At 39.3% G+C, this 25,915-nt stretch overlaps 1 protein-coding gene across 1 annotated transcript; it reads right to left on the reverse strand.

Annotated features, from left to right (window-relative positions):
• Positions 1–1,189: 1,189 nt before the first annotated feature.
• LOC135464044 (sodium/hydrogen exchanger 9B2-like) lies at positions 1,190–25,381 on the reverse strand. The gene is made up of 11 exons (XM_064741517.1): positions 25,251–25,381; positions 19,998–20,616; positions 16,208–16,295; positions 14,992–15,174; positions 14,572–14,747; positions 8,511–8,617; positions 5,495–5,656; positions 4,796–4,904; positions 3,856–3,992; positions 3,211–3,288; positions 1,190–2,557 (listed from the first exon to the last, which is right to left on the reverse strand). Exons 2-11 carry the CDS (start codon positions 20,572–20,574, stop codon positions 2,363–2,365), a joined length of 1,812 nt encoding a protein of 603 aa, XP_064597587.1. The 5' UTR covers positions 20,575–20,616; positions 25,251–25,381; the 3' UTR covers positions 1,190–2,362.
• Between the last annotated feature and the right edge of the window lie 534 nt (positions 25,382–25,915).

Here is a 25,915-nt window from a genome sequence, read left to right on the forward strand (position 1 = left end):
GCCAAGTTAAAAAGAAACCCATTAAACAAGTCAGTCAAAGAAATAAATAAATTTGTAGCCATCAAGTTGAAATACTTAGGTAAAATTACTTATATAACATATGGTATAATGATAGATGTAGCCTGCGCTGTTAAACTAGTTACCAGTACAGATGACTTGGCCACTGAGCCTAGTTGTTCGAAAGTGTATTGACAGCAGACAATGCAGTTTTCCACCAGCAGTTTTAGTTCATATTTAATGGAATGTTTGTAGACTGGGCTTAAAGTTAAATCTTGTATTAAGTCTTAAACCAGTTTTGAACAACCGAACTCTGGCCAATTAAGTTTCTGACTCAGTGCCAGCTCTATGGTAAAATCAGGTCTAATCAGATGAAATCAAACGTTATGCTTTTCGTCAGGCTTATGGGTGGAAGGAACGGCAGAGTACGCGGGTCGAGGAGGGGAGCGGGGGACACCATTTTTCGTTGGTACTTTTAAACCCGCTGACGAAACAGGAAGATATGATTAGAACCATGTTGATTTCGATTGATCTCATTGGTCGAGGCTGGTCGGTTGCAGCGAGAGCAACGCTTTAGGCCACTAAGTCCGCGAGTGCTTACTGTGTTTATTTTTTACTTGATTGGTGTTTTAGACAGTACTTAAGAATATTTTACTTATGGGACGGCGTCCTGCCTTGTGGTGGGAGGAAACCAGGAAGAGCCCTGTGGAAACCCACGAGTGCTTATTGTAATAATATCGCCAGGAGTTAGGCGATCGAGGCAAGGGGTGCTTTTGGTACCAATAGATGGGAGTAGTAAATTCTTACAAGTTGATCTATAATGACTTAAGATTATATTTATTTTTTTTTTGATTTTTGTTTAAAGTCAGCATTTTGTTTACGTCTGCAAAGTTTGTCGTTTTCTTGGATGAAGGAAACCGGAGTTCTCTGCGTGGCCACCAATCTTTGACAAGTTACCCGCAAACAAACATTCCAACCTGTGAAGTACAGACATGTGCTCCATACTGTTGGATGACAAGTGGTCTCCAAGAAACATTCAATTGTGCAAAACCACTTAACCACACGAGCTGTGAGAGCTGGGGAATCCACAAATTCCCTGTTCACGGCTGGTTTCAGACTTAATATTAAACTTAGATTTGCAGCCAAACCCCTTGGCAATCATACTGAACGATGACAACAACATTGTGTCCCAGTGTTTATTGTACAAAGCTATATGTAAACCATTCAGTAAAAATACATTTCGGTATCTACAAAGGGCTTTAACAAACCCAAAATATTATTCTAAATAATAACCGATTTTTGTACTGTTGCAAAACCACATGGCTGATATTAGTATACGTAAATGAATAAAAAATGCCGTATAGGAAAGGGAAATGAAGGTTCAAAATAAATGTTGGACCAAAAATAATTTCATGAGTGAATTTCTCGACACAATGTTAAATAAATGTGTAGCAATCATTAATAGCAATTTCAACATTCACACAAACGTTGGTGAAAAAGTGAAGGTTTCTGCCATGGGTTTATTTCTTTCTTTTTCGCTTTTTTAATTTTGCTTAAGACAAAACAATGTGGTCATTTATAGACGCAAAGTATACATAAAATATACAAAAACAACCAATAAAACACAACAGTTCTAGTTTGTTAACATACACACCATACAGCAAAATACCTTTCTTCAATATTATACAGTTTATTAAATCGACAAATGGGCGCCGTCGTTGAAGAAAACAACAGAAAAATGTGTTTTTTGAAATATACACAAACCCATTTTGATATTTTGTTCTGTTAAAATTCAAATTTATTGATTCTTATTGAGACATCAACCGAATAAGCAGGTAGTTACATATTAATGTATTTATTTTATTGGTGTTTTACGCAGTAATCATGCAGTTACATATAAAAAATGGGCAATCCAACATACATGGTGTCTTTGGTGTTCGCAATGTTGTTCACTTTGCAGCGATTTTACAGGATTCAGAATGAAAAAAATATATTGTTTGGTTGACACAGAAAACAAGGAATTTTTGGTTCAAGCTAATGTCTCGACCGTGTTTCGGTTGCACGACTCTGCGACTCTATTCCGGCTTTGGGGCGTGTCTTTGTGGGGCTTTGGTTGCTGCACAAAATGTTTACAAACATATTATTGTTATTATTGTTTTATTTGTTGAACTATTTGATAAATTTGGGTTAGCACACCTACAATATATGCAGTGATATGGTAACCAAGGACTTTAGCGGTTTAAATGTTGTGTTAGACCTTACCAAAAGAGATCTAAAAAAATTAATGTCCAAATAATTCTTTAGTTTTTTTCATGGACATTTTTATGAATTCTCAACCATAATATTCTATAACATCCACTGTACTTCAAACATCTTCCTCTTCCGCGTAGCCGTTTTCCCGGTTCAATTTCGTCATTTCCTGTGCTCCCCTTTCTTCCGGTTCCGCTGATACTTCAGCCTCAATCTCTGTCCGGTGTAGCAGCTTCGGTCCGCTAACCGCTATGGCGATGGCCCCAATAGGAGCAGTGATCAAGATGATTAACACGGCCATCGTTAACACCTTTAAAAGTAAAAAAGAGAGGAAATGACCGATGTGCTGTCAAAGTTGCGACGCAAGCGCATTTCATAAATGTGCTTCTTGATCCAGAACAAGAATAATACCAAATCATACCTCATGAACAACAGTGACCCCATAATTGCATATAGAGCTGTCAGTCGCAACTAAAAATGCAAACCGTTTTATTTACAAAACATTATCTCAAAACAGAAATGAACTACAAGACCCGATGTACTTTAGGTGGGGTCGAAGTCCTGGGATTAAACCCTGGTCGGGTCATACCAAAGACTTTAAAAATGGTACTTGTTTCTGCCTCGCTTGGGACTCAGCACTGAGAGGTTATAGAGCAAAGAAACAGACCTGTTTGACTCGGTGTCACTATAATGTTACTGGGTGGGTTGTCATACCATGTGTCATCAGCACTTTGGCAGCCCTGTCACAAGACGACACAGCATATGTGCACGCACTTAATGACTCCTAGTCATGTGACTGAAAAATTTCTAAGTATGACGTAAAACCCAAAGCATATATTCACACATATTATAAGCAGGAAAAGACTGTCCATTCAATGGATCAGCACAATATGGCTGAAATATTGCCGGTGTGGCGTTAAGCCATAATCATTCATACATACATTCCATTCAATGGAGACTTACCAGTCGACCGTATTCCACGACTTCCTCACTAGCTTCCTTCTCCAGAGCCATATCCAGGGCCACTGAGCCTATAGCAGCCTATAAATATGAAGTAATCATCATCAAATCCATCATCGTCACTATCATCACCATCATCATCGTCGTCGTCGTCGTCGTGGTCATCGTTGCTGTTATTATCGTTATTATTCAGGGCGATATTTAGTGATCAGAGTAAATTTAATATAAATACATAAATACATACATTTTACATAACATTGAATGTTATTTTTTTTTTAATTTGACCAAATGGCTATAAAATCTTACCATAATATTCAGGCTAAATAAAGAAAAAATCAGTGTGAATGAAATGATTGGCTGTCATTAAGAACGATAGTTTGATTTGACTGGTTGGTGTTGGATGCCATGCTCCAGACTTCTCCTCATGTATGAGTGGAGGAAACCGGCGTGCCCAGAACAGTCCAGAGATTCGCCCTGTATACGTGACAACAGCCGTTTAACCTCAGTTGAAAACAAAAAAGCGAGAGCTGTATTCCAGCATTGGTCAGGGACCTGATAGTGGCAGCGAACAAACGATTTAACCATCTGAATGAGTGATGCCCCATCAAAGAAAATGACAGTCAACGAGAAGTTCCCGGCTGATGTTACCTGAACAGTAGCTTTGGGCAGCCACGCGAATGGCACAAAGAACCGCTCCTTCCAGTTCATATCTGTTCGGAACATGACCAGAAACGACACCAGGATACGGATCACCAGCCCAATGAAGAGAACGAGGGTACCAAAACCTGTAGGAAAAATAAAATCAAGATTCAATTTTGATTGATGGATTTTTCAGCTCATTAAAGAAGTGTGTGAGGTGTGGGTAGACAATTTCATTTAGTTTGACTTACTGATTGACTGGATCTTTTATTCAGTTATGTGGTTTATAACATAAAGAGTGAAGAATATTGCCTTGAATTTGCTGCTGTCAGGGGAATGAATGGAGAAACCGTTCAAAACCACCCAGGTTAGGCCACAGCGAGACCTAATTCGAAGACCTGTGTCATATCGTGAAGTGGTGGGGTCATCAAGGAAACCAAACGTATCACTAACCCACTGCTGCAAGAAGGTCACTGTTCAAAAATTTCAAAGTTCTATTAAAAACACAATTCACGTGCTTTTTATTTTGCTTTGTTAGAATTGCATAGTTGTTGTTTTTTTTCCACCAGGTTATGTCATCATGTCATGCCAATGTAAAATTATATTTGTTTATTTATTTAATTACTTGATTGGTGTCTGATGCCGTACTCAGGAATATTTCATCTATATGACGACGGCCAGCATTATGGTGGGGAAACCGGGCAGAGTCCAAGAGGAAACCCACGACCATCCGCAGGTTGCTGACAGACTTTCCCACTTACAGCCGGAGAGGAAACCAGCATGAGCTGGAACTGAACTCACAGCGACCGTATTGGTGGGAGGTTCCTGGGTCATGGCTACACCACATAGGGCCCCCAGAAATTATCTTTGAATAATACTGATTTTCGGATGAGTGCTTTTACATCAAAGGGAACCCGTAATCCATGACAGGATGGCCCCTTGTTCTTACCTATATCATTAGCCTCGATCTTGTCCACTTTTATAGCCGCCCCAATAAGCCCGAACAAGAGTGGCTGAAAGACTTCCCACATTCGGCCCATAACCACGGCCATTGGACTCTAATTAACAAAAAAAATAAACAACTTCTCGGTAATTTATTTCTTTATTTCATTAGTGTTTTACGCCGTACTCAAGTATATTTCACTTATATGACGGCGGCCAGTATTATGGTTAGAAGAAACCATGCAGAGCCCGAGGGCAACCCACGATCATCCGCAGCTTGCTGAAAAGCGCTGTCGTACTAATCTCCTCGGCGTCGGATCCAGCTTTTCTGTTAACTACGGTAACAAATTATGAATGCATGCAATGCAAGCCAGTTCATTCGAATAAATATTTAGTTCCCTTGTTTGGAGTTCAAGGTTTACCGCTGAAGTTTAAACTTTGAATTTCAGACACATTAAGAGCGTGTCTCTAGATTTGAGGGAGAGAATTCTTCCGTTTAGACATCGAAGGCCAATTAACATACTATTTAACCTATTATTCTCTGAATATGGAACTTCAGTATGGACTCCCTGATGTCTTTGCTGAGACAGAAGTCTTTAAAATGATCATTTAAATGTTCGTATATCCATCATAAAAATTATATACCGATTCAGGGTATTTTGAAATATGTATTTTTTAAGGATCATTAACGTTTGTCCGAACTTACTGTTCCGGTCCATCCTCGATTTCTCCATCCATACGCCGCAACGAACGCCATTGTTAAACATCCGAGTGCGCCTGCACCTGGAAAATCAGCCGCTTTACTTCCGAAAACAGCAAACAGTCCACCGCCAAAAAGTAGGACGTATCTATAAAACACCAGGTGTTGCTGAAAGTGGAAAAAAACAAATATTTTTTGTTATTAAATTATTATTTTTTAAATAAACAACAATTATTGGAATATAACTATGAATTTTTTTCAATAACCTTTAGATTCTTGATTACATAGCCTTTGTTCCAGATGCTGTATGTCTCAGATCATTGTGTTCTCAGAAGACGCAAACGTTTACACAAATTAAACAAAGCTACAATTACCTTGAAGATTTTTTCAAGTCATGGAAAGAAAAGAAAGGCCCATTCCCAAACATTGAGTGCTTGGGGTTTAACGTCGTACTCAACAATTTTTTCAGTCATATCACGACGAAGGAATCCTTAGGGTGCATGTACGTGTAATGTGTCTCCTTGTTGCAGGACGGATTTCCACCGCTCTTTTATTGAGTGCTGCTTCACTGAGACGACTTACCCAAGGCAAGTAAGCCGCCCCGCCCGAGCCATTATACTGATACGGGTCAACCAGTCGTTGCACTATCCCCTTCATGCTGAACGCCAAGCGAGGAAGTTACAACTTCCTCTTTTAAGATCTTGGGTGTGACTCGATCAAGGTTTAATCCTGGATCTACCGGTTCCGAAGCGGACGCTCTACCAACTGTGCCCAAACATTGCTCTCTGTGACCTATATTATTACTTTGTAATATTAACAAAATGTAATTCTCATAAGCGTGTGACAATGTCATTCAGCTTTTCATTTAATCTGTAATCATTTAATCTCTCATTTCATCGTAAAACTATAATTAAAATGAACGAGAAAAATGAGATACTGTTTATTTAATTTACTTATTTGATTGTTGTTTAACGCTGTACTCAAGAATATTTCACTTATACGACGGCTGCCTGTGTTATGGTTTTAGGAAGCCGGAAAGAGCTTGGAGGTAACCAACGACCATCCGCAGGTTGCTGTCAGACCTTCCTACGTACGGCCGGAGAGGAAGTCAGCATGACCTGGACTTGAACTCACGGCAAAGGCTCCGAGGATCATTGCACCGCGCTGGCGTGCAAACCACCTCAGCCACAGATGCCCCCAGAGTTACATTGTAAGATTGTTGGCTCCATACTGTAACTTTATCCATCATGTATTACAAAATTCCTCAAACCAAACGATGTTTACAGGTGGTGAATTACCACCATTTCATTGCATATTTGTCTTTGTTTTCAAAACAAAACATTACTTCGATAACGAACATTGGAATGGAATTGTAAATTGTATACAGTAAATCTACCTTTCACTTGTAACAGAATTTGCGAAAGAAAATATTTTTGTTTTAATTAAAAGACATGCTGGTTAAAGCATCACTCTTAGCAAACGCTTTGCTTTGTAGGTCTACTTCGTGTATATGAGACATTATAAGCTTGTACTGGTTAGTAATTAACCTCACATGCTCGTCTTCCGAGTGTAATAAGCGTATTTAGGGAAAAAAACTTTCATCTCGCACAGGCATGTTTTACAGTAATAACTCAAGCTCGTGACATTATTTTAAGCCTTCTGTGGGGTCGGTCAAGTTTACATTGGAAGGTTTGAGTCAAATTTTCTATTTTTGTCACGTCGAGACAACGGCGTATTGTTTTCTGACTCTATAACAGATCTCACGGTATATCAGGTGCACCGAATGACCCAAGCCAATTTCCCACTAATCAAAAACCGCGTACTCAAATGACTATGAGCGACAAGAAGAACAGGATTGCTCTAGTGTGAACCTACTTTAATTAATAACACAAATAAATAAACTCACGCATAAAAAAAAAATCATTTTTATCTAATTATATTTTGTTTCTATTCAGGCGGTGACAGAAGCAGACGACAGGAGCAGACAGTTCTCAGACAACGCCACGGGGTTAGTGATGGCCATTGTTTTTAGTGCCGAAGCCAAAGTAATGGACTCAAATTGCGTAGATACTTTTGCTAATCTATAACCATGTCATCTCAGAAGTATCAGCAGGTTAAAACTGTTCTTCAGAAATTGTATATTCTCCTCCACGCGATATAGTTGCAATATTGCGAAAGTGAGTTAAACCATGATCATTCATTCGTTTAAAAAACATGTCAGTAGGAATAGGTAATCCAATTTCTATTTAATTATTTAACCCATGCGCGTGTGGTATCTAACGCGTTACTGAAAAAATCGTCAGGTATGTTAAGACGCCTAGGGTTAATGGGTGGAAGAAACCGGATTGCTCGGATTAAATCTTGGCACTTTGCCGGTAACCCACCCAACATCCTTACCTAAAACCTCAGCGGAGCCAGTAAGAACTGGATCAGAGTCAGCGTCAGTATTGGTTACACAATGAACCGCTGACGCAAGAACATTGCTTTGGGTGAATGAACAGGTTATATCGACCCAGAAGTAACAATTGTTGTGATCTCAAGTTGTGTAGGATCATACAATTTTATACGTGTTTAATTTTAGACTTCATATATTCGGAATAAAACCCCGAATTTCAGCAGTAATACGTGCGACCATTTGTCATCTACCACACTGTACTCACTGCTTTAGCCTTACTCTCTGTGCTGTAATCTTTTATTTTATATATTTCACAGAACACTCAAAATACTAGCAATAGAACTATGTGCTACGTAACTTGGCCTAACATTGACTTTGAAATGTGATGACAACACAGCATTTTGAGCCATTCTAAACCAGTGACGTTTAACATATCGCTCAGTTAAGATCACTGAATACCGAGTTCTGCTCAAGTCATTTTGCTGCTATTTAAGCGTTTACGTGAACAGTTAGAATAAAATCGAAATTGAGGTAAAATGACAACACACTATCACACAATTGTCAATCTTCTGGTTTTCCTTACTCTATGCTGTAATATTATCTTATGCAAGTCTGCCAAAATCTTACGTGTTTGATTGGTGGAATGTACCAGCACAAGACCCCGGCGATAATTCCGAACAGCGTTCCTCCAATAGCCTCCAGCGGTCCCCGGATGATATTGAAGGCAAGATCCCCTGCAAAAGACGGAAAATAAAACGTAGAGTCACGTAGAGTCTGGTGATAAGAGACGCTCGGAAACGTTTGTTACTGGATAGAATACAGTATGTTTAATCTATGGGAGTTTTGATTTTTCTCTGTGTGAGAGCTGAGTTTAGCTTTTTATCAGTAATAGTAAGGTTTAAGAGGAGTGGAAATCGGATAGAGCCCTTAAGAAATCCCAAAAATATGTTGCCAGAAATTTAGTTGACAAAAAGTTTCCCATTTGGAGAAACCTCTGCAAATTACGATTCCACAGCCACCCCTTCGATAGTTGCTCAAAAGCTGTTTGGTAGAAAGTGCATTCATGTCTATTTTTAAATCACATTGTTATATGTTGTGGGGAGGGTGGGAGCGGATGTAGATTCAAGGTTCAGGGTCTTTAATTTGTAAAAGAAGGTAATTGGTTTCAGGGGTAATGAATCAGTCCAAAGTGACATTAATTCGGTCCAAAATCGAGGGTACACTATATTGCGGGCCAGCAATGAAACTATATCCTATATTGATGCTTACGTGTCAGTAATTACATAAAACTGATAAGGAATTCAAAAGATGTAATATACAAATGCAAAATGTTGAAAACGTCCGAAAACGATCGATTCTGTGACATTTACCGTTGATTTATCTTTGTTTCCTTTTTGGCTAATTGATTAATTGAGGAATGGTGTTACGTAAACAGTCATTTCTTACTGTCACGCATGTGACTGTTTATATACTGGGAATGTTTTATTGCAAAGTGCTAATTAAAGAGATCCATATACTTATCACGGTATGCTTCGATATAGCAGGCCTGGAATGCAGTCAAGTTAAAAAAACCGTTCTACATGAAACCGTGAAATCGTGACTTCAAGCACTCCTTCCCTAAAGGCAATATTTCCCCGCCTTTGTCTTTATCCAAGAGTAAAGCCTATTGTAGCTTCACGTTAAAGTATTTCACAGGCAAAAAACACACACGCTGTACACTTATGGCAGTAAAAATAACCTCAAATATATATAGGAATTAAAAGAATACCTCAGTGTTTGCACATTCAACTCTAAATAGATCCCCCACCTAATTTGTTAGCATTCATGAAAAAAAGTACATCAAAGAATTCTCTTTGAAAAGCAGGTCTTTATGCTTTGTTTTGTTTTGTTTTGTTTTGTTTTGCATCTGTCTGAAGAGATGCAATATGCGTGCAACGATCTTGTTGCCGACAGTACGTGAATGCATTCTTTTACCTACAAAAAGCTTCTTGGTTTTATGTTGAAGACATCTATGTAATGAGAGCTAAAAGAAAAAAGCTGTGGTTCCGTTGATTTCTATATACATATACATTCTAACACCGTTGCCCATTATTTTAATACAACTAAAGTTTGAACATAAACACACGCTGTTTAGTAAATGAAAAGAAAACAAAGACATGATATGTGCACATTATTTTATGAGATGGATTGACATCTAATAATAACAGCTTAAAGTTTAATTCATGTCGTAAAAACTATATACTGCATAATGAGTGATATGATGACTGCGCAAGAAAGCAAAGAAACAAATGTGCGTGATCTCAGACTATATTGGACATGTACTGTTATCAAGGGTTATCACTGTTATTCATACAGAAACTGTAATGTTACTCTGTCAGCGTCTAAATGCCTCTTAAGGAGTTTAATGCTGGGGATGTTAACATCTATGCAATAAGAGCTCAAATAAATACGCGCGTGTAATTCTGTTGATAAGTCAGACCACATAAATGAACGCTCCTGTCTGAAATGCTAATGGCTTTTCTATCCAAACTATATATGCAATGAGAGCTTAAAAAATACACCTCTGTCATAACCTTACACAGAATACGCGAATGTTCAGCTGATTTTTTTTCTTTTTCTTAAATGTTGGTGATTTATCACATCACCTGTATGACATGACAGCTAAAACAGGTTAGACATAGCGCTGGGCTCTGCATCTACAATGTTATCTGCAACTGTGTCCCCTTGACATTTACACTTTTACTCTCTTCCTTTATACATGAGAAACCGGAAGTTAGCAAGATCGCCGCTATTGGCGGACGTCTGTTTTTTTGTTTTTTTTTTTATCGAAATCTTCCTAATAACAGAACAGAGTGCAAGTCAAGAAGTTTAATATGCACTGGCATAGGATTTAGCAGTTTTACACCTGCACATAGCTACAAACGGTAATGACACATTAGCTAGCTAGTAAACTGACAAGGGAATCTGTCCAGACTAATTCAATTCCTATTACAGAAATCAGCAATAGCCTTCTTCCCTTTCCAGTTTATCCGTCGCAGGTTCGAACCCAGCTCTCGCTGTTTCGGTTGCAATTTTAAGTTAGAGAATGTGTCGAGTAACTGACAAATGGCAGTAGTTTAAGGAAAATAGGAAAGAACATCCATAGATCTGACTGCTGAAGTAAACATGAAACATTCAAGAGTACGTTGTTGCACACTAATCAAACAAACAAATAGATGAATCTTTATACAAAAACTAGAGATTTTAATCTAAAAGTGGCCTGCTGATATGTAATAAATGCTTCTTCTTCTGTCTGGCTCTTCGTTTATACAAGCAGTGTTGTAATATTCCCTACGTGCTTCTGTAACAGAATATTCATAACCTATGCTGTCATAAGCATATGAGTAACACAATCTACACAACCAAGCCATTGTTACACATTGGTCGATATACCCCTTAATTAAACGGCTCTTAACTTAGACTCCCCTGAACATAATTAACTCAGTCATGCGAACCTTAATTCACCTGCCAGATCTAACGAAAGCAATTACCTAGATATATGTATATACATTTGATTATCATTATGATTCCCATCCTTCACTCTATGCTGACCTTTCACCTCCAACTGCAAATAACCTGCGAAACTCATGAGAATTGAAAATGACATTGTTTAGAATAAGACGCTTCTCACAAAATCATTACACCTGAGGTCATCAAGACAGTCATCAATCTAGCAAGTGTTTAAGGAAAACTTGGATTACACATGTTAAAATTTTCTGCGCAAAAACATACGGGAATTACGTCCTATTTACAAGTATTCGTCTTTCTATAAGATTTATCTTACTTATGATTTTCTGGGCATTTGCCCTTCCGCCTCCACCTGGATATTTAATGATCATGAAACTTATATTACGAACGATGGAAAAGTTTGCAAATCTAAAATTATTATTGAAGTTCAGGGCAAAAGAACCTGTCACTGCGTTTTTCACTTTCCGTCGCATTGGTGAACAAATGAAGGATTATGGCTTGAAGTCACATCCGCAATATTTCAGCAACACCTTGGCGAATTTCTTTTGTAAATCTAAGCTGTTTAATATTGTTTTATATCCGGTCTAAGATTAAGTAGAGCATCAAACAATTATTCTAATATCGTATAATGGACATTCCAGATCAATTCTTGCGATTTATGGCCGATTATTGGCCGGAATTTCACAGTCAGATGTGGTTCAAGACATAGTAAACCGAATAATCACCAAATTGGGTGAAAAGAGTGACGACAAAAAAAAAATCAAAAAATTACAGGTAATAATAATCAAACATAACTTTAAATGAGCTAGGTTTTTGAAAATCTATCTATTTTTTTCTTGTTTTGACACAATACTGAATAATATTTCTCCCAAATGACGTCTGCCAGTTTTACAAGTGAGGAAAGAAACCTCTGCACCTCACCAGGTACCCAACATATAGACTAGCGTGAGGTGGATTCGAACCTGGGGGCCTAATTGTTTTATGTGTTTCCGGTATCAGTGATATGCTTCAAATTTCTAAAGAATTTAACATAAAGAGCACCATCAGAGTAACTGGCAATTACACCATTCATTGAGGCCCGCATAAAACTACGGTAGACCTACGAAAGCAGACGAAATGGATGTAGGATGTGGCGCTGACATTTCATGACGTGTGCTTCCAGTTGTAACCTATTGACGGATTTTGGGGGATTTAGATGTATTTGAATTCTTCAGTGAAGGCATTCAGATTGGTTGATATCTTCAGATTAGCAGACATCATTATAAAGAAAGGGGATTTTCTAAGTAGCGGTATTGCCGATGGTGGGGAGAAACATTTTCTAGATTCTGAAGATGCCAAACTATCAAGAATACGTCACAATACAGTATAAGTGTCTAGACCGCTTGACCAATAGGACTGGATGGTTTGATTGATTAGTATTTAACATCATAATTAAGAATATATCACTTACACTAAGGTGGTCAGTTTTATAGGCGGAGAAAAGAAGTGTCCAGAGAGTCAGATGACTGTGATTCTAAGTTTAGCCCATCGAAGGAAATTTTACAACAAATATCCTACATGCTCGGCCATAGATGCGACTTTCGGATAGCTCAATTCGCTTGCAGATATTAATAGCGGATACACCGTCTGTTTACATGTGGAAAAGTTTGTCAGTAGCTTGCCAAACGGTGCTGGTTTTACTCCGGGCACTCTGATTTTCCCAGTCTATAAAATGATTGCTGCTGTATGTGTGAAATATTTCTTAGTAAAGCGTTAAACCCCAAGAAGGTAAATACGTGCATAAATTCTTTCTTTCCCTGTTACGAAGTGCAGAATGACACAAAATAGCTGCGCAGCCTTGTGGAACAGGTTTTTACGTCTATTCCAGCAGGGAGAAAACTATGTTCTCTTTCTCCTATGACAGTTAACAGTTTTTATTCTGGAAGCGTCTCCATAAATCAAAACAATTGTGGTTTCGAAGGTTAAAAATGCCTTGTACGTCACGTGTCATTACGCTTCCACTTCACAGGGGTTGTAATTTCTTAACCTCTGTGCACGTGAGGTTAAAGTCTGGTTTTATTACACTCTCAAAACTAATCCTTTATATACCTAACATATCATTATGTTTTCTGAGCGAAGCTGGATTCGATTATACTGCAGCGTAATGGTGTGTCAATGACAACACAATACACACCAACAATAGGATTCTGTAACTATATATACAGTAATTCTTTAACAGAATAATTATTAGAAATAATATAATCAATTCTTACATAACTCTCAAAAATAGTGCTGTTAATGTAACAGATTATTTTATACACTCTAGGCTAAAATTTTCCAATTTTAGAGACAATTTTGACAATGGCTTCCATTGCGAATACAACGTAAGCCACGTAAAACGCTATGAGATTGTATTCACTAACTGACTTTTTTGATTGCGCGTTGCACATACAATATGATTCACATACACAATAAAAACAGGATAAACTGGTATATTTCAATTGCTTTCGGCTTGAAATACTTGCAGCCAAATTAAGAAAACAACACAGGCGTAAGCTGTAAACGCCCAGTTTTCTTGTGTAAACCTACCATACCAATGAGTGATATTCACACATATAAATATTCACACAAAAACATAACAAAACCTGTAGAATGTAACACAGGTGCAAAAGGGAAAGCTTTGTGTGTAGGGTTGTCGCTGCACCAGGTATACACTGAGCAATTCCCTGAGCTTGACTAGATCTGATAACTTTTGGGCTCGAGGTGTGTTACGGATAGTAACTCTTTCATTCAGGAATTGGATACCATTTCCCGTGTAATGTCGATTCGTGTATGTCCAAGTTATATTGACCATTATCTTAAAATGGATCTTTAATATATCACCAGTTTACTCAAATCATCATCGCAGAGGTAGAAAGCCCAAAATACTTTAAACGTCAAAGGTTCCCCATTCAGATGCAAACAAGCAACTGAATTATTTTCAGGGGGCCTCCGTGGCTCAGTTCAGCTCATGCTAGCTTCCTCTCCAGTCGTACGTGGGAAGGTCTGCAGCGACCTGCGGATGGTCGTGGGTTTCCCACGGGCTCTAACCGGTTTCCTGTCACCAGAAATGCTGGCCGTCCTGGCGTAGGTGAAACATTCTTGAGTACGGCGTAAAACATCAAATAAATAAATAAATTTTCAGTTTAAAATTCAATCTTACCTTCGGAAAATGCCATCCCCAGTGCTATTCCAAATCCGCTGATGGCAATGACGTCATCGAGTGATCCGGCGGCTATGATCATGGTGGGTATCCCTTTGTTGGTGCCCAGACCTTGGTCCTGTAGTCTCAACATGCTGGGTACAACAACGGCAGGAGAGACGGCCGAGTGCACGAACCTGCAAAATGGTAAAAGTGATCAAAAAATTTGACCACAAACTCTATCAGTTACAGTCCAATCGTTTTCTTCGTTATTATTTTAAAATAACCCACATAATTACCTTTCACAAAACATCTGCCTTGCCTGTTCGTATGTTAACCTTCAAAATCGGTAACAAAGTTATTTCTTGTTTTGCTTCCTTAGTGTCATGGTTTATGCATGGATAGAATGAATAACCGTACATTGCTAAACGTTCGACCTACCCTAAAATGAATCCCCATACCCAGGGGAATCCCAAGAGTAAATGTGCTGCGATGGCGACGGTCAAGGCCTCAAAGAGGCAAGGCAGAAAAGCCAGTCTTAACACGACGAAGGAGAGCTTCCGGAGGGCTTTAGGGTCGAGACCCAGTCCGGCCCGAATCAAAATCACAACCAGGGCGATGTTCCTGCAAATAAAAAGCACTCATTTTTTACCAAAATCTGGCTTGATACTTGTATGATTTATTTATTTCTTTGATTTGTGTTTTACTCCGTTATGAGAATATGCCACTTTTACCGTACGACAGGAAACACACTCGTCTGAGTCAAAATAAATATAAATTCAACTAGAATGAGTCAGTTGACAGCGTGGAGGGACTATTCGTGGGATGGTCTAATGGTTGGAGGTTCTGTCTGATTTGCAGGGGGTCCCATTTTTAATACATATTCAGGTAGAGGAAATCTGAGTGTCCGGAATAAGACCATCAACCTTCGCTGGTTTATTGACAAACGTCGTGCCTTGAAGGGCAATCGACGCAGACTGCAGCGTGATTCGAACACACGACCTTAGGGATCAAGACGTTGAAAGCTGCAGTGAGTCAACGCTTTAACCGTCAGATCTAAGTCATTGTTCATTGCTTTTCTTTCATATTGCATGCATTATCGGTGTAACAGTCGGAGATATGACTGATGATCTTTCGGCGTGTCTGACATTTCTTTTGTGTCAGAAATGTCCTTATGTAATAATCTAATCTATAAATAGCCTAGTTATCTGTAAGTTGAGTTTTTGAAGACAATTAATTAAATAATTTTAATTTCTGAAGGGCTGCTGCGCAAATTAAAATACAAATTTTTTATTTTAACTTTTTATATATATTAAACAATTATATTATGACCTTGGGTGAATTGTTCAACATGTTGAATGTGTGTATATATTCCCAGAATCACCAGGCTTGTGTCAATAAGGGGAAATCTCTATGATATACAAATTTCTCATCGTCAAGATTGGCGGTGCAGAGGATTGGTGACATTTCCCTTGTCTGTAGTATTTAATTTTTTGTTAATTTTTAACGTATTCCTGAAGAATTTTTTAATTTTTACGACAGATGTCAAGTGAGTGGAGGAAAAAGAATCTGCATTGTGTCTGGGGAACTTTTTCATATAGTTGTTGCAACGCCGCCATGTTGTCCGCCCCAACACAAACAGACAACCCTAACCTACCTGAGACCGGCTGACCACGTAGTGTCTATGGCAAACGCGTCCTTCACTTTAGGTATGTTAGCTAAAAGACCGCCCATGAGAAGCATACCTGGAACAGAGAAACCAGCTACATGTAGCAACGAAGACAAATTTTGTATATTTATTACAGTTGAATGGGTTACAGGGAAATGATGTGTCCGGTCGAAGACGAAACTATGCTTAATAGACTAAGTGCATAATGCCGTGACAATGCATCAGGTGATATATAGTGAACGGGTCGATGGACTTGGTAGGGTTTGATTGCAACATATAAACGAGTCGTGTTGTTATACAGAGAGGAAAAGAAAACTAAGTTGAGTAAAATACTGAACATTTGAAATTTGCCTGGTAACTCCTTGGGAAGAAGATGAAACTATCCTGAAATGCCATATCTGCCTTTAATGTGTCCGGTAGCCAATATGGCTAGCCTAAACTCCTCACACGACATCCGCTGTACATGCGCACAAAATGGATATGCTCCGGATGAAAGGTTGTTGTGCGATTAGGTGATTCAAAATGCAGGTATTGAAGCAGACGTATGTATGCTACTGGTAATTTGCAGGTCCCGCTTGTACGACGGCTTTTTTTCGTCACGAGCACGTAACTACCACGGCAACCAGCAATGTAGGCAATTACGTCGCCATGGTACTTACGTTAAGTGGGTTTCGTGCAAGTGGGTCCAGGTTAATACTTTTCCCATCCAATGTACAAATAGGCTGAAGATTGATTGATTGATTGATTGAGTCAATAATCCAGAGGTATACAAGTATGCACCTCGGCAGCTACTCGTACCCTTTCCACCAATCACAAATTACCTTTAAGTATCACTGCACCAAGGAGACATGTAGGCCAAAACGCCCCTCCCCCCTTCTCCTTCTCCCTTCTGTCCTGTTCCTCACAGGTATTAAATCATTCAACACTTGCACCGGATAACAGGTTTTATGGCTTTCACTTCACTTATGAACTATATCCCTGGCCGCGCTATGTAACGTTAACGGTATGTTCTCATAAATTATTTATGAGGATGGTAAACAATATATTTATCTAGATCCACGTGTGAAAACGCCGATCAGCCGCATGTATATATTATCAATAAGATTTATTCTCGTGTATTTTCTGGAGAATGCGCTCAGCCTTTGGCACATTGTAACACTTGGTAATAAAAGTAGGTGACTGTAGAAATCATCCTGTCAAACCATTGTATTCACTTTTTGCTCTTGTCTTTCTTTTTAAGACTTTTTGACCAGCGTCTTGCTCTACTCAGTGTGACTTTTACCGAACAACGTTCCCCTTCACTTCAACACAGCTATATGTATAGCGTAAATCGAACAACATTCTGCTCAACTTCAATACAAGTACATGTACATATACTTGTGTTCAATGCAGCTTTCACGAACAACTTTCCCATTCAATAAAACGTCCTATACATGAGCTCAATGCAGATTCTACGAACAACTTTCCAATCCACTTCAATACACACTACATATGTAGCTGGCTGCAATTATAGGACACGGGCATATTTGTATAGTAAAACAGGTGTTTTTTTCTACGTTATTTCTGTTTGTTTGCTTGACGCCGGCGTCGCTTTTTGCAATATTTAAGTCATACCACGAAGGTATCTTCTTGTAGCCCGAAAATCTCAAAGATGGCATAGTGTGGCCTCACTGGAATGCCATGCTGGAGACGCCATGCCCTTGGAATAATGAAGCTATCTCTCATATTAACTTCAAACCAATTTAAGAAAAATATGGTATACACATCGAGTTGGCGTTGGGGGTGGCAATCTATGTTTGACACTGACTTGTAAATTATTGCTATTAACATTATCGTTATTATTGTTCAACAGTCTGAAGGGCTGGTTGGACAACCATATTTTGCCGTCAGTTTTATAAGTGGAGGCAACCGGAGTTCCCGGTAAAAAACACTAATCATTAGTAAACTTAGCACCTGCCATGAACGGAAATGCCCACCATATTGGTAGAGGACCAGTGGCCTTCAACGAAGGTTAAACTGCGCAAAACACAACACTAGAATTGTCGACCAAAAGTCTACAAAGTCTCTTCTCAAGGCCGGGTTTGAACCCACAACTAGCATCTCCTAGCGATTGAAAACATCTTTTAAACATAGAAGTCCGCAGAAAAAAATAGACGCAGTCCGTGAATGTGTGGAAGAATGTGGTTTAGATGAATTTAATCAGCTATGACGTTCGGAAAATCTTGTTGCTTTAAAGTTCGTACTACGTTCCTTGAAACGAAACGCGACACTTAACGGAGTTAATTCGGGAGCACACAAAAACTTTTCTTACATCGACAATTACGTAATTTGATGTGCCTTTCTTCAGTCACTGGCTTGTTGTATGAGACGGATAGTCTAGGCCATCCATGTGGGCAAACCAAAATAACCTCCTATTGTCGCCTATTTGGGTAAAATCGAGATCAGGAGCATGGGCATACGTCACACATGTCCACACACACGAGAAAAACTGGTATGACACCAGTATAGCTTTTCACGCCTTTGTACCCCAGATTTGTCTGGCTATAACAAGGAGTTCTTGTTCGATGTCATCGAGACCGAGCATCCGATTCCGGTGTAAATATAAATCACATACCTCAGATGACGATTTTCAACAAAAGCTACTTGGTTTTTATTTCGCTGAAGCAGTCAAGAAGAGCCATATATAACACATAGGTGCGTATGTCGCCATCTTGGATTACAGCAGAGCTACTCTGCGGGGGAGAGTTGCGCCAGTCTTAAAAAGCGTCGATAAAAACCCCATGGACCTGACTACGGTTAAAATGCAGTTAAACAAGCACTAGTGTACAGGAGTAGATTAAGTAAGAGCACATAATCGTTCGTAAAAGTCTGTTGTTAACTGTCACAAAATCAACAGGTAAATAAAATTTTCGCACTTATTCTCACTATATAGTTAAACAGTCAATGGCCTGGTGTAGAAGTAAGAAAAACTCTATCGTTGGTATAGTTATGTGTTTGACGTTACGTTCAGTTGTTATTTATTGATTCATTTGATTGGTATTTTACGCCGTACTCAAGAATATTTCCCTTATACGACGGCGGCACAGCCCGCGGGAAACCTACGATCATCCGCAGGTTGGTGACAGACCTACCGACGTACGGCCGGAGAGGAAGCCAGCATGAGCTGGACTTGAACTCACAGCGACTGCATTGCTGAGAGACTCTTCGGTCATTACGCTGCGCTAGCGCGCTAACCAACTTTTCAGTTGTTATCTTCTTTATGATTGATTGTTGTCTTGTATCGCGAGGAGACAAACGGTTTTCCACCATATTTTAAGATATTAAGGCAATGTGATGTACAAATCAATGATAACTGAAAAAGAAAAAAACCCAAAAACAAAAGCACTACAAAATCAACAAAAACAGTAATCTCGCCTAAACATTTCACTTCATCAGATGATTTGAATCTCTAGGTGAAATCGTACGTGTCGCAAAAATGGCCAGCTTCTCAGACGATCAGTAGCGATTTTGTTATGTGTTACGAAATTCTAGCGACGCGTGTCGTTCTTCACGTCTACTTTACGTAACTGCACCACCAGAAAATTTGTGTTTACGCGTGGTGTATACAACTGTCGGATTTGACGCTTAGATTCAATCTAAACAAGATCACTTGTTGAAATGTGGAACTTGACCAGTAGAGGCAGTGGGTATAGAGTGAGCGTAGAGAGTAGCGCATGCACTGTGCGGAAATGTGTGATGTTTTTCTTTTTTCAGTTTCAAAGATGTGCGTACTACTCACCCAACAGTGGCGGCAACCTGATCTTTTCCATAGCCATTCCAGCCAACACGCAGCACGGAAACAGGAGTACGATGCCGAAGTACTTGCCGCCGGGAAGAGCTTCCTCTTTGCTGATGGACCACAATATTGACCATATAATTAGTATGGTGATGAAAAAGACGATGGCCTGGGCGACGACGCCATGCGGGGGGCACATGAACGTGTATTTGAACCTCTGGCATAAAGACGGCTCTGGCGGCAGCGGGTGATGCTCCCACATGCAAGGTTTGCAGCAAATGTTTAGCCGTCTGGACAGATTTCCGCAGCATCTGGCGCAACAACCCTTCTTGGAATAGTCTTTGGTATCGGGGTGTTTCGTATATTCGTGAAGACCACTTTCATGAGAGTCTGCGTTCGTCTTCGTGATACCGTCCTTGCCGTTTTTGAAATAACCTGGCTGAAGCTCCTGGCGGTAAGCGTTGTCCCGGAAACGTCCTTCGTCATCAGCGGAGGTCGGGTCATTTCGGGCGTTGTCGGAATGTCCGTTGTTGTCTCGAATCAAGGCCCGCGCCGAGCCTTGTCTGTTGACGCTGCTCATCTTGGGCTCGGCTGCTTTCTGGTGCCGCTTTTACCTGTCAACCTGTAAGATGAGGGTAAATTCGAAATAACTGAAGACATTGCACAAAAAAGTTGATGTCGACATGCATGCAGAACCCTCGTGAAGTAGTTAACCAATGTTAAAAGATAGGATGTCAACCACTGAACCGACAGAAAGACAGAATTATACAAACAGACATACAGGGAGACCAATCAAAAGACAGATCGTGTTGTTTACCTGCTTGTTTTAGATAAATATTCTGATAAGTCGATATGTAGACTAAGACATATACAGCATGAACAGGAATAATGAAACAATTCCTGACCTAAAAGGAAGTAGTTATTGAAATGATGTAATTGGCGGTTTAGTATCGAATGAATAGTTTTTGTTTTTGTTTTTTTTGTTTATTTCCTTGTTTTTTTTTTGGGGGGGGGGGGGGGGGCGTTATACATAGCATAAAGCATTATAGTAAATGATGCCAATGAAAGGAGTGAACCCGATAGAACCTCCATATCAGGTTTCCCCCGTTGAAAACGCGTGAAATGGATTCGAACTCGCGCTGTCAATGGCCAGTACTTTTACCGGTAGTTTAAACTGAGGCAGTGTTCACCAAAACAGCTGTTATGTACAATATGTATTTATGTATGGTTGGGGTTTAATGTCGTGCTTAACAACTTTTCGGTCATGTGACGATTAGTTGTGTACGATAGTTTGATGATATGCTAGCCATAATTCGCAAACTAAAAGGATAAATGCTGAGTTTGACAATTGATTTTTTTTTTGATTGGTGTTTTACGCCGTACTCAAGAATATTTCACTTATACGACGGCGGCCAGCATTATGGTGGGTGGAAACCGGACAGAGCCCGGGGGAAACCCACGACCATCCGCAGGTTGCTGGCAGACCTTCCCACATACGGACGGAGAGGAAGCCAGCATGAGCTGGACTTCTTGGAAATTTATCGACACCGCGAAGTAGGTGAGTTGCTAAGTTACCTGATCAACATTTACGGCACTGTAGTAGCCAGAGGATATCTGCTCAACCTATCTCAAGAAATAGAGTCATTGAAAGTGGGCTCAGTCTTAGGAAACAGCCATTGCACAACAGTCACAGAAGACCTATTCCACTTCGAAAAACTATTGCAGTCAATGATAGTACACTCTGGCCTTGAGAAACAACTAGTGCACTGCAGTAGCCATAGAAATCCTGCTCGACATTGAAAAACTATTGCAGTCAATGATAGTAAACTCTGGCCTTGAGAAACAACTAGTGCACTGCAGTAGCCTTAGAAATCCTGCTCGACCTTGAAAAACTATTGCAGTCAGTGATAGTACACTCTGGCCTTGAGAACCAACTACTGCACTGCATTAGCCTCAGAAATCCTGGTCGACCTTGAAAAACTATTGCAGTCAATGATAGTACCCTCTGGCCTTGAGAACCAACTACTGCACTGCATTAGCCTCAGAAATCCTGGTCGACCTTGAAAAACTATTGCAGTCAATGATAGTACACTCTGGCCTTGAGAACCTACTACTGCACTGCATTAGCCATAGACATCCTGCTCGACCTTGAATAAATGCTGGAGTCAATGAAAGTATAGACTACCCAGCCTTGTGAAACAACTACAGTACCGGCACTGTAATAAACAAGGAAAAGTTCTTGATCTTGAAAACCTTTTGCATTCATTTAAAAGAAATCTGATCGGCTTTGAGGAACAACTACGGTACTGTTATGTAGCTTGCGTCACTTACCTTCAGGTACAGTTTATCCGGACTATCACTGAATCTTTTTCAAACGTAAGTTCTAAATTTAAGCTCTTATTACCGTATGTACATTGTCACTGAAAGAGCGAAGTATAACAATACTCCCTGGTTAAGCACATCTGACGAGGGGTTTTTAATGAGAGGGAGTATGCAAAACATTCTTGTTTAATGATCCGTGCATTCAACGTGTAAATTATTCATCTTTTCAGTATGCTGATGTAGCTAAAGCTGGATTCTAACAGCTGTACTCTGAAATTTGCGATTTGCAATTCACGATGGTTTTTTAATAAGTGCAGGCGTAAAAGATCCCAAGCACTGTACGGAAAGTTTTCAAGATATTGTACATTAAGATACTTCATCATACATATGTCGGAATGTTTGTCACTAACTTGCCACAGGTCGGTGGTTTATCCTCCACCAATAAATATGACTGCCAATATGTTAATTCAAGCATTCTTGAGTATGGTAATAAAGGAGAAGAAAAACATAAAAATAATGTCAAAATCAGATGAAAGAGCGTCAAAACATCTCCACTTGTGGTCTTTATTTATCTTTGCGATTTTTTTTAAAGGAGAAAGATTTTTCAAATGGTTTTGTATGAGAGTATTTGGGAGAGCCTTTTGCTATTTATCGTCGATGCATAATAATGTTCTAAATAAGGATGTGATGCATGTCTATTAAATTTATTTGAATGCAAATTTGTTGTTTATATCCGAACACATCAATTTAATCTGAATTATGAGAATATTCCTGAATTAAAAATAAAAATGTGACCAATATCCAGGTGGAACACATTTGTTAGCTAAAAAGATTCTTTTTGATAATAATATTATACAAAGACTATATATACCAAAAGGTGATCCCAAATACACACCATGCAAATCTTATTTTCAAGAGTCTTTTTCTCTTAATAGAAAAATCACGAAAAATATTTCATACGATATTTATGACTAAATTTTCGTGCTCTTTCATCTGAGCTTTGTGTCATTTTTATGTTTTCTTCACCTTTAAAGGACTATAGAATCGACACTGATAAGTTCGTGTGGGAGTCAGGTATGCTACACTCATTGAAGCTGCAGGGTTTATCAGCAGAAACTCTATCTTCACTGTCAATCAGTATTTATAATTCAGTTGTTTTATTTGATTGGTGCTGAACTTCCTATGCAGGAAGTTCCCATTTATTTGCACCACGCGGCGAGGAAAATCAGAATATCGATAAGCATTCAACCATCTCCAAACAGAGATGGTTTCGAGCCCACGACATTACTGGGGGGGGGGGGGGGAGAGATCAATAAGCTGAGACGAGAACAAACTTTAGACAAATGAGCCAGCGACAGCTCGAATAATACAGGAATGATTCAGTGGATGTGTACGGAAATATCTGCCGGCCATTAACATTACGCCAGTCAGACACAAAAGCTATAATGGAAGCATTATCATACGACGAAAATGAATATACTTTACGATAAATAGGCGCCGAAGTTCAAGAATTTTTAACGGCGTTAACTGCGCGTTACCCACACATGTAGACATGCAGAACAAAAGAGTAAACTTAAAAAGCAAACAAAAAAGATAACTTAATTGAAGACCGCTGCGTAATGTGCTATCATTTATATAAACAGATATTGTTCAGTCAGATTTGAGTTAAGAGGAATACCTGTCTGCATATACAAAAGCGTACAGTACATGACTGTCTTTAATTTAATTGCATTATAAAGCTCAAGATATTTAGGGGGAAAATCCGCAGAATAATGAGGTTTGCTAAGGGCCGTGTTTAAAATTATTAGTGGACGTTCTTCTGAGTGGTGATATTTAATAACATTACAAACACACACTCAAAGGTTAGAATTCATTAGATGTTATCCCCTCTCGGTATAAGTTCAGATGAGTTTAAATTAGTGAGAAAAAAAAGTCAAACACACCCAACATTATGGTATGTGCATATTTGCCTAAGCTTAACAGATCTAAGTGTGTATCGCTATCTGTCTATTAGGCAGAAGACAGGCTTATTAAAAAAAAAAGGTTGACATTTTTTTGATTAGTTATTCAGAAAATAGGACACCTGTATGTACTGTGTCATTTGTGGTTTTATGTACATAATATTTTATGGGAAGAGGTTACAAATGAACGCTTTCTTTTTGTTAGTTTTCTTGGCATCAGTCAAGGAGTGTAGCTGATCGAATCTTTTTTGACGTAACATTATACATCAGGTGCATTACATCATCGGCGGGAAGTGGATGTCCCCCATTGTAATATAAAACGTTTATAGCATAGAAAGTTATACCGGAGTGTGATGGTTGACAAATGGGCACGTGTAACTGATGGAATATATGTACTGCCTCTTGATAGTGCACCTCAGTCAGAGTTCTGTTCTAACTGTCCATGTAAATACTTAAAAGTAACAACTCAGAAAGCCATATAGCACCGTGGCATGGCAGAATTAAGTAAAAGAAATGCAGAGAGGTTGATGGCAATTTAGTAGACACAACAACAAAAAAACACAATGCACTGTGTCAATTGCACCAAAATAAGCACACACGGGCATTCAGAATAAGACACCTGACTGAGGTAAATTTGCAAGTGGCCGGATTTCACCGGTAATACGTATGATCAGTAACCACCTACCACACTGTCGTCACTGCTATGGTTTTACTTTCTGCACTGTAGTCTTGTATAATCTTGTACGAAAAACAAAACCTTGTGCATCACACAGTTACCACATCACTGTTCAGGTATGGAGACATAACTGACACAACTAATGGCATTAGTAAAATAATTCTGGAATGTATTGGATTCAAACGCAGTATAGGACGTGTTACCTGCGCAGTTGTAATAACAATGCATAACGCGATGTTCCATTCCTTTTTAACCCATAATATGTCACCCTATATATACTGGCTTCTGTCATCTTACCTTGGTTTTGCGTAGTGGGCTCCTCTCGACCGTGTCAGGCGACCACAGAGGCACTGGTGTAAACGTCTCTCAAAACTTGCTGATAGTTTCACAAACTGACTTGGAGAGAAGACGAATCTCACCTGTCAGGAACGAAGCAAGCTATTTTAGGAACTCTTCTTAACCACGCCCCCCCTGTTGAAGGAGATGGAACAAAGAACAAAAAGACTTTGTTGTCTTGTTCTTACAGCAACGATTTTCTGTCGCCGATAAAAATAGGCTTCAATTAGATGGTAATGAATTCCTTACAAAAATAAAGACCCGTATCACGAAGTCAACTGGGTATTCGCCACGACTACACGAATGTTACACCGCGTCTGCTAAGCGAAAAGGAGAGCAGTGCCTACGGCAGTTATTTTCACCGTCCTCACCCGATCTACATACAGAGTGGAGATAGTTTTAAAGACGACACGGACCAACCCGGTCGGGACTCAGCACTGATTTTCAAACCATCGCCGGTAAGTGTTTCCTATTAACACTACTTACGTCGCTTTTATACACCGCAGCAAGCACAAAGCTCTTGTCTCTCGCGGGAGACTGTTGGTATTTGTAGATCATATATATTTCATTTCCGACAGGAGTCAGGCATGACGTTTGTCATCTCGATTCGACAGCGAAGCAATAAA

The sequence above is a fragment of the Liolophura sinensis genome, chromosome 3 (genome assembly GCF_032854445.1).
Source record: "Liolophura sinensis isolate JHLJ2023 chromosome 3, CUHK_Ljap_v2, whole genome shotgun sequence".
Taxonomy (NCBI): Eukaryota; Metazoa; Mollusca; class Polyplacophora; order Chitonida; family Chitonidae; genus Liolophura; species Liolophura sinensis.

What these genes read in the sequence shown, in the direction of transcription:
- LOC135464044 (XM_064741517.1), bottom strand. Translation starts at nt 20,574, where the DNA reads ATGAGCAGCGTCAACAGACAAGGCTCGGCGCGGGCCTTGATTCGAGAC. An exon ending in ACGTGGTCAGCCGGTCTCAG is followed by an intron (nt 15,175 to 16,207) that starts GTAGGTTAGGGT and finishes TTTTATTTGCAG; the next exon opens with GAACATCGCCCTGGTTGTGA. An exon ending in GGGGATGGCATTTTCCGAAG is followed by an intron (nt 8,618 to 14,571) that starts GTAAGATTGAAT and finishes CGTCTTTTGCAG; the next exon opens with GGGATCTTGCCTTCAATATC.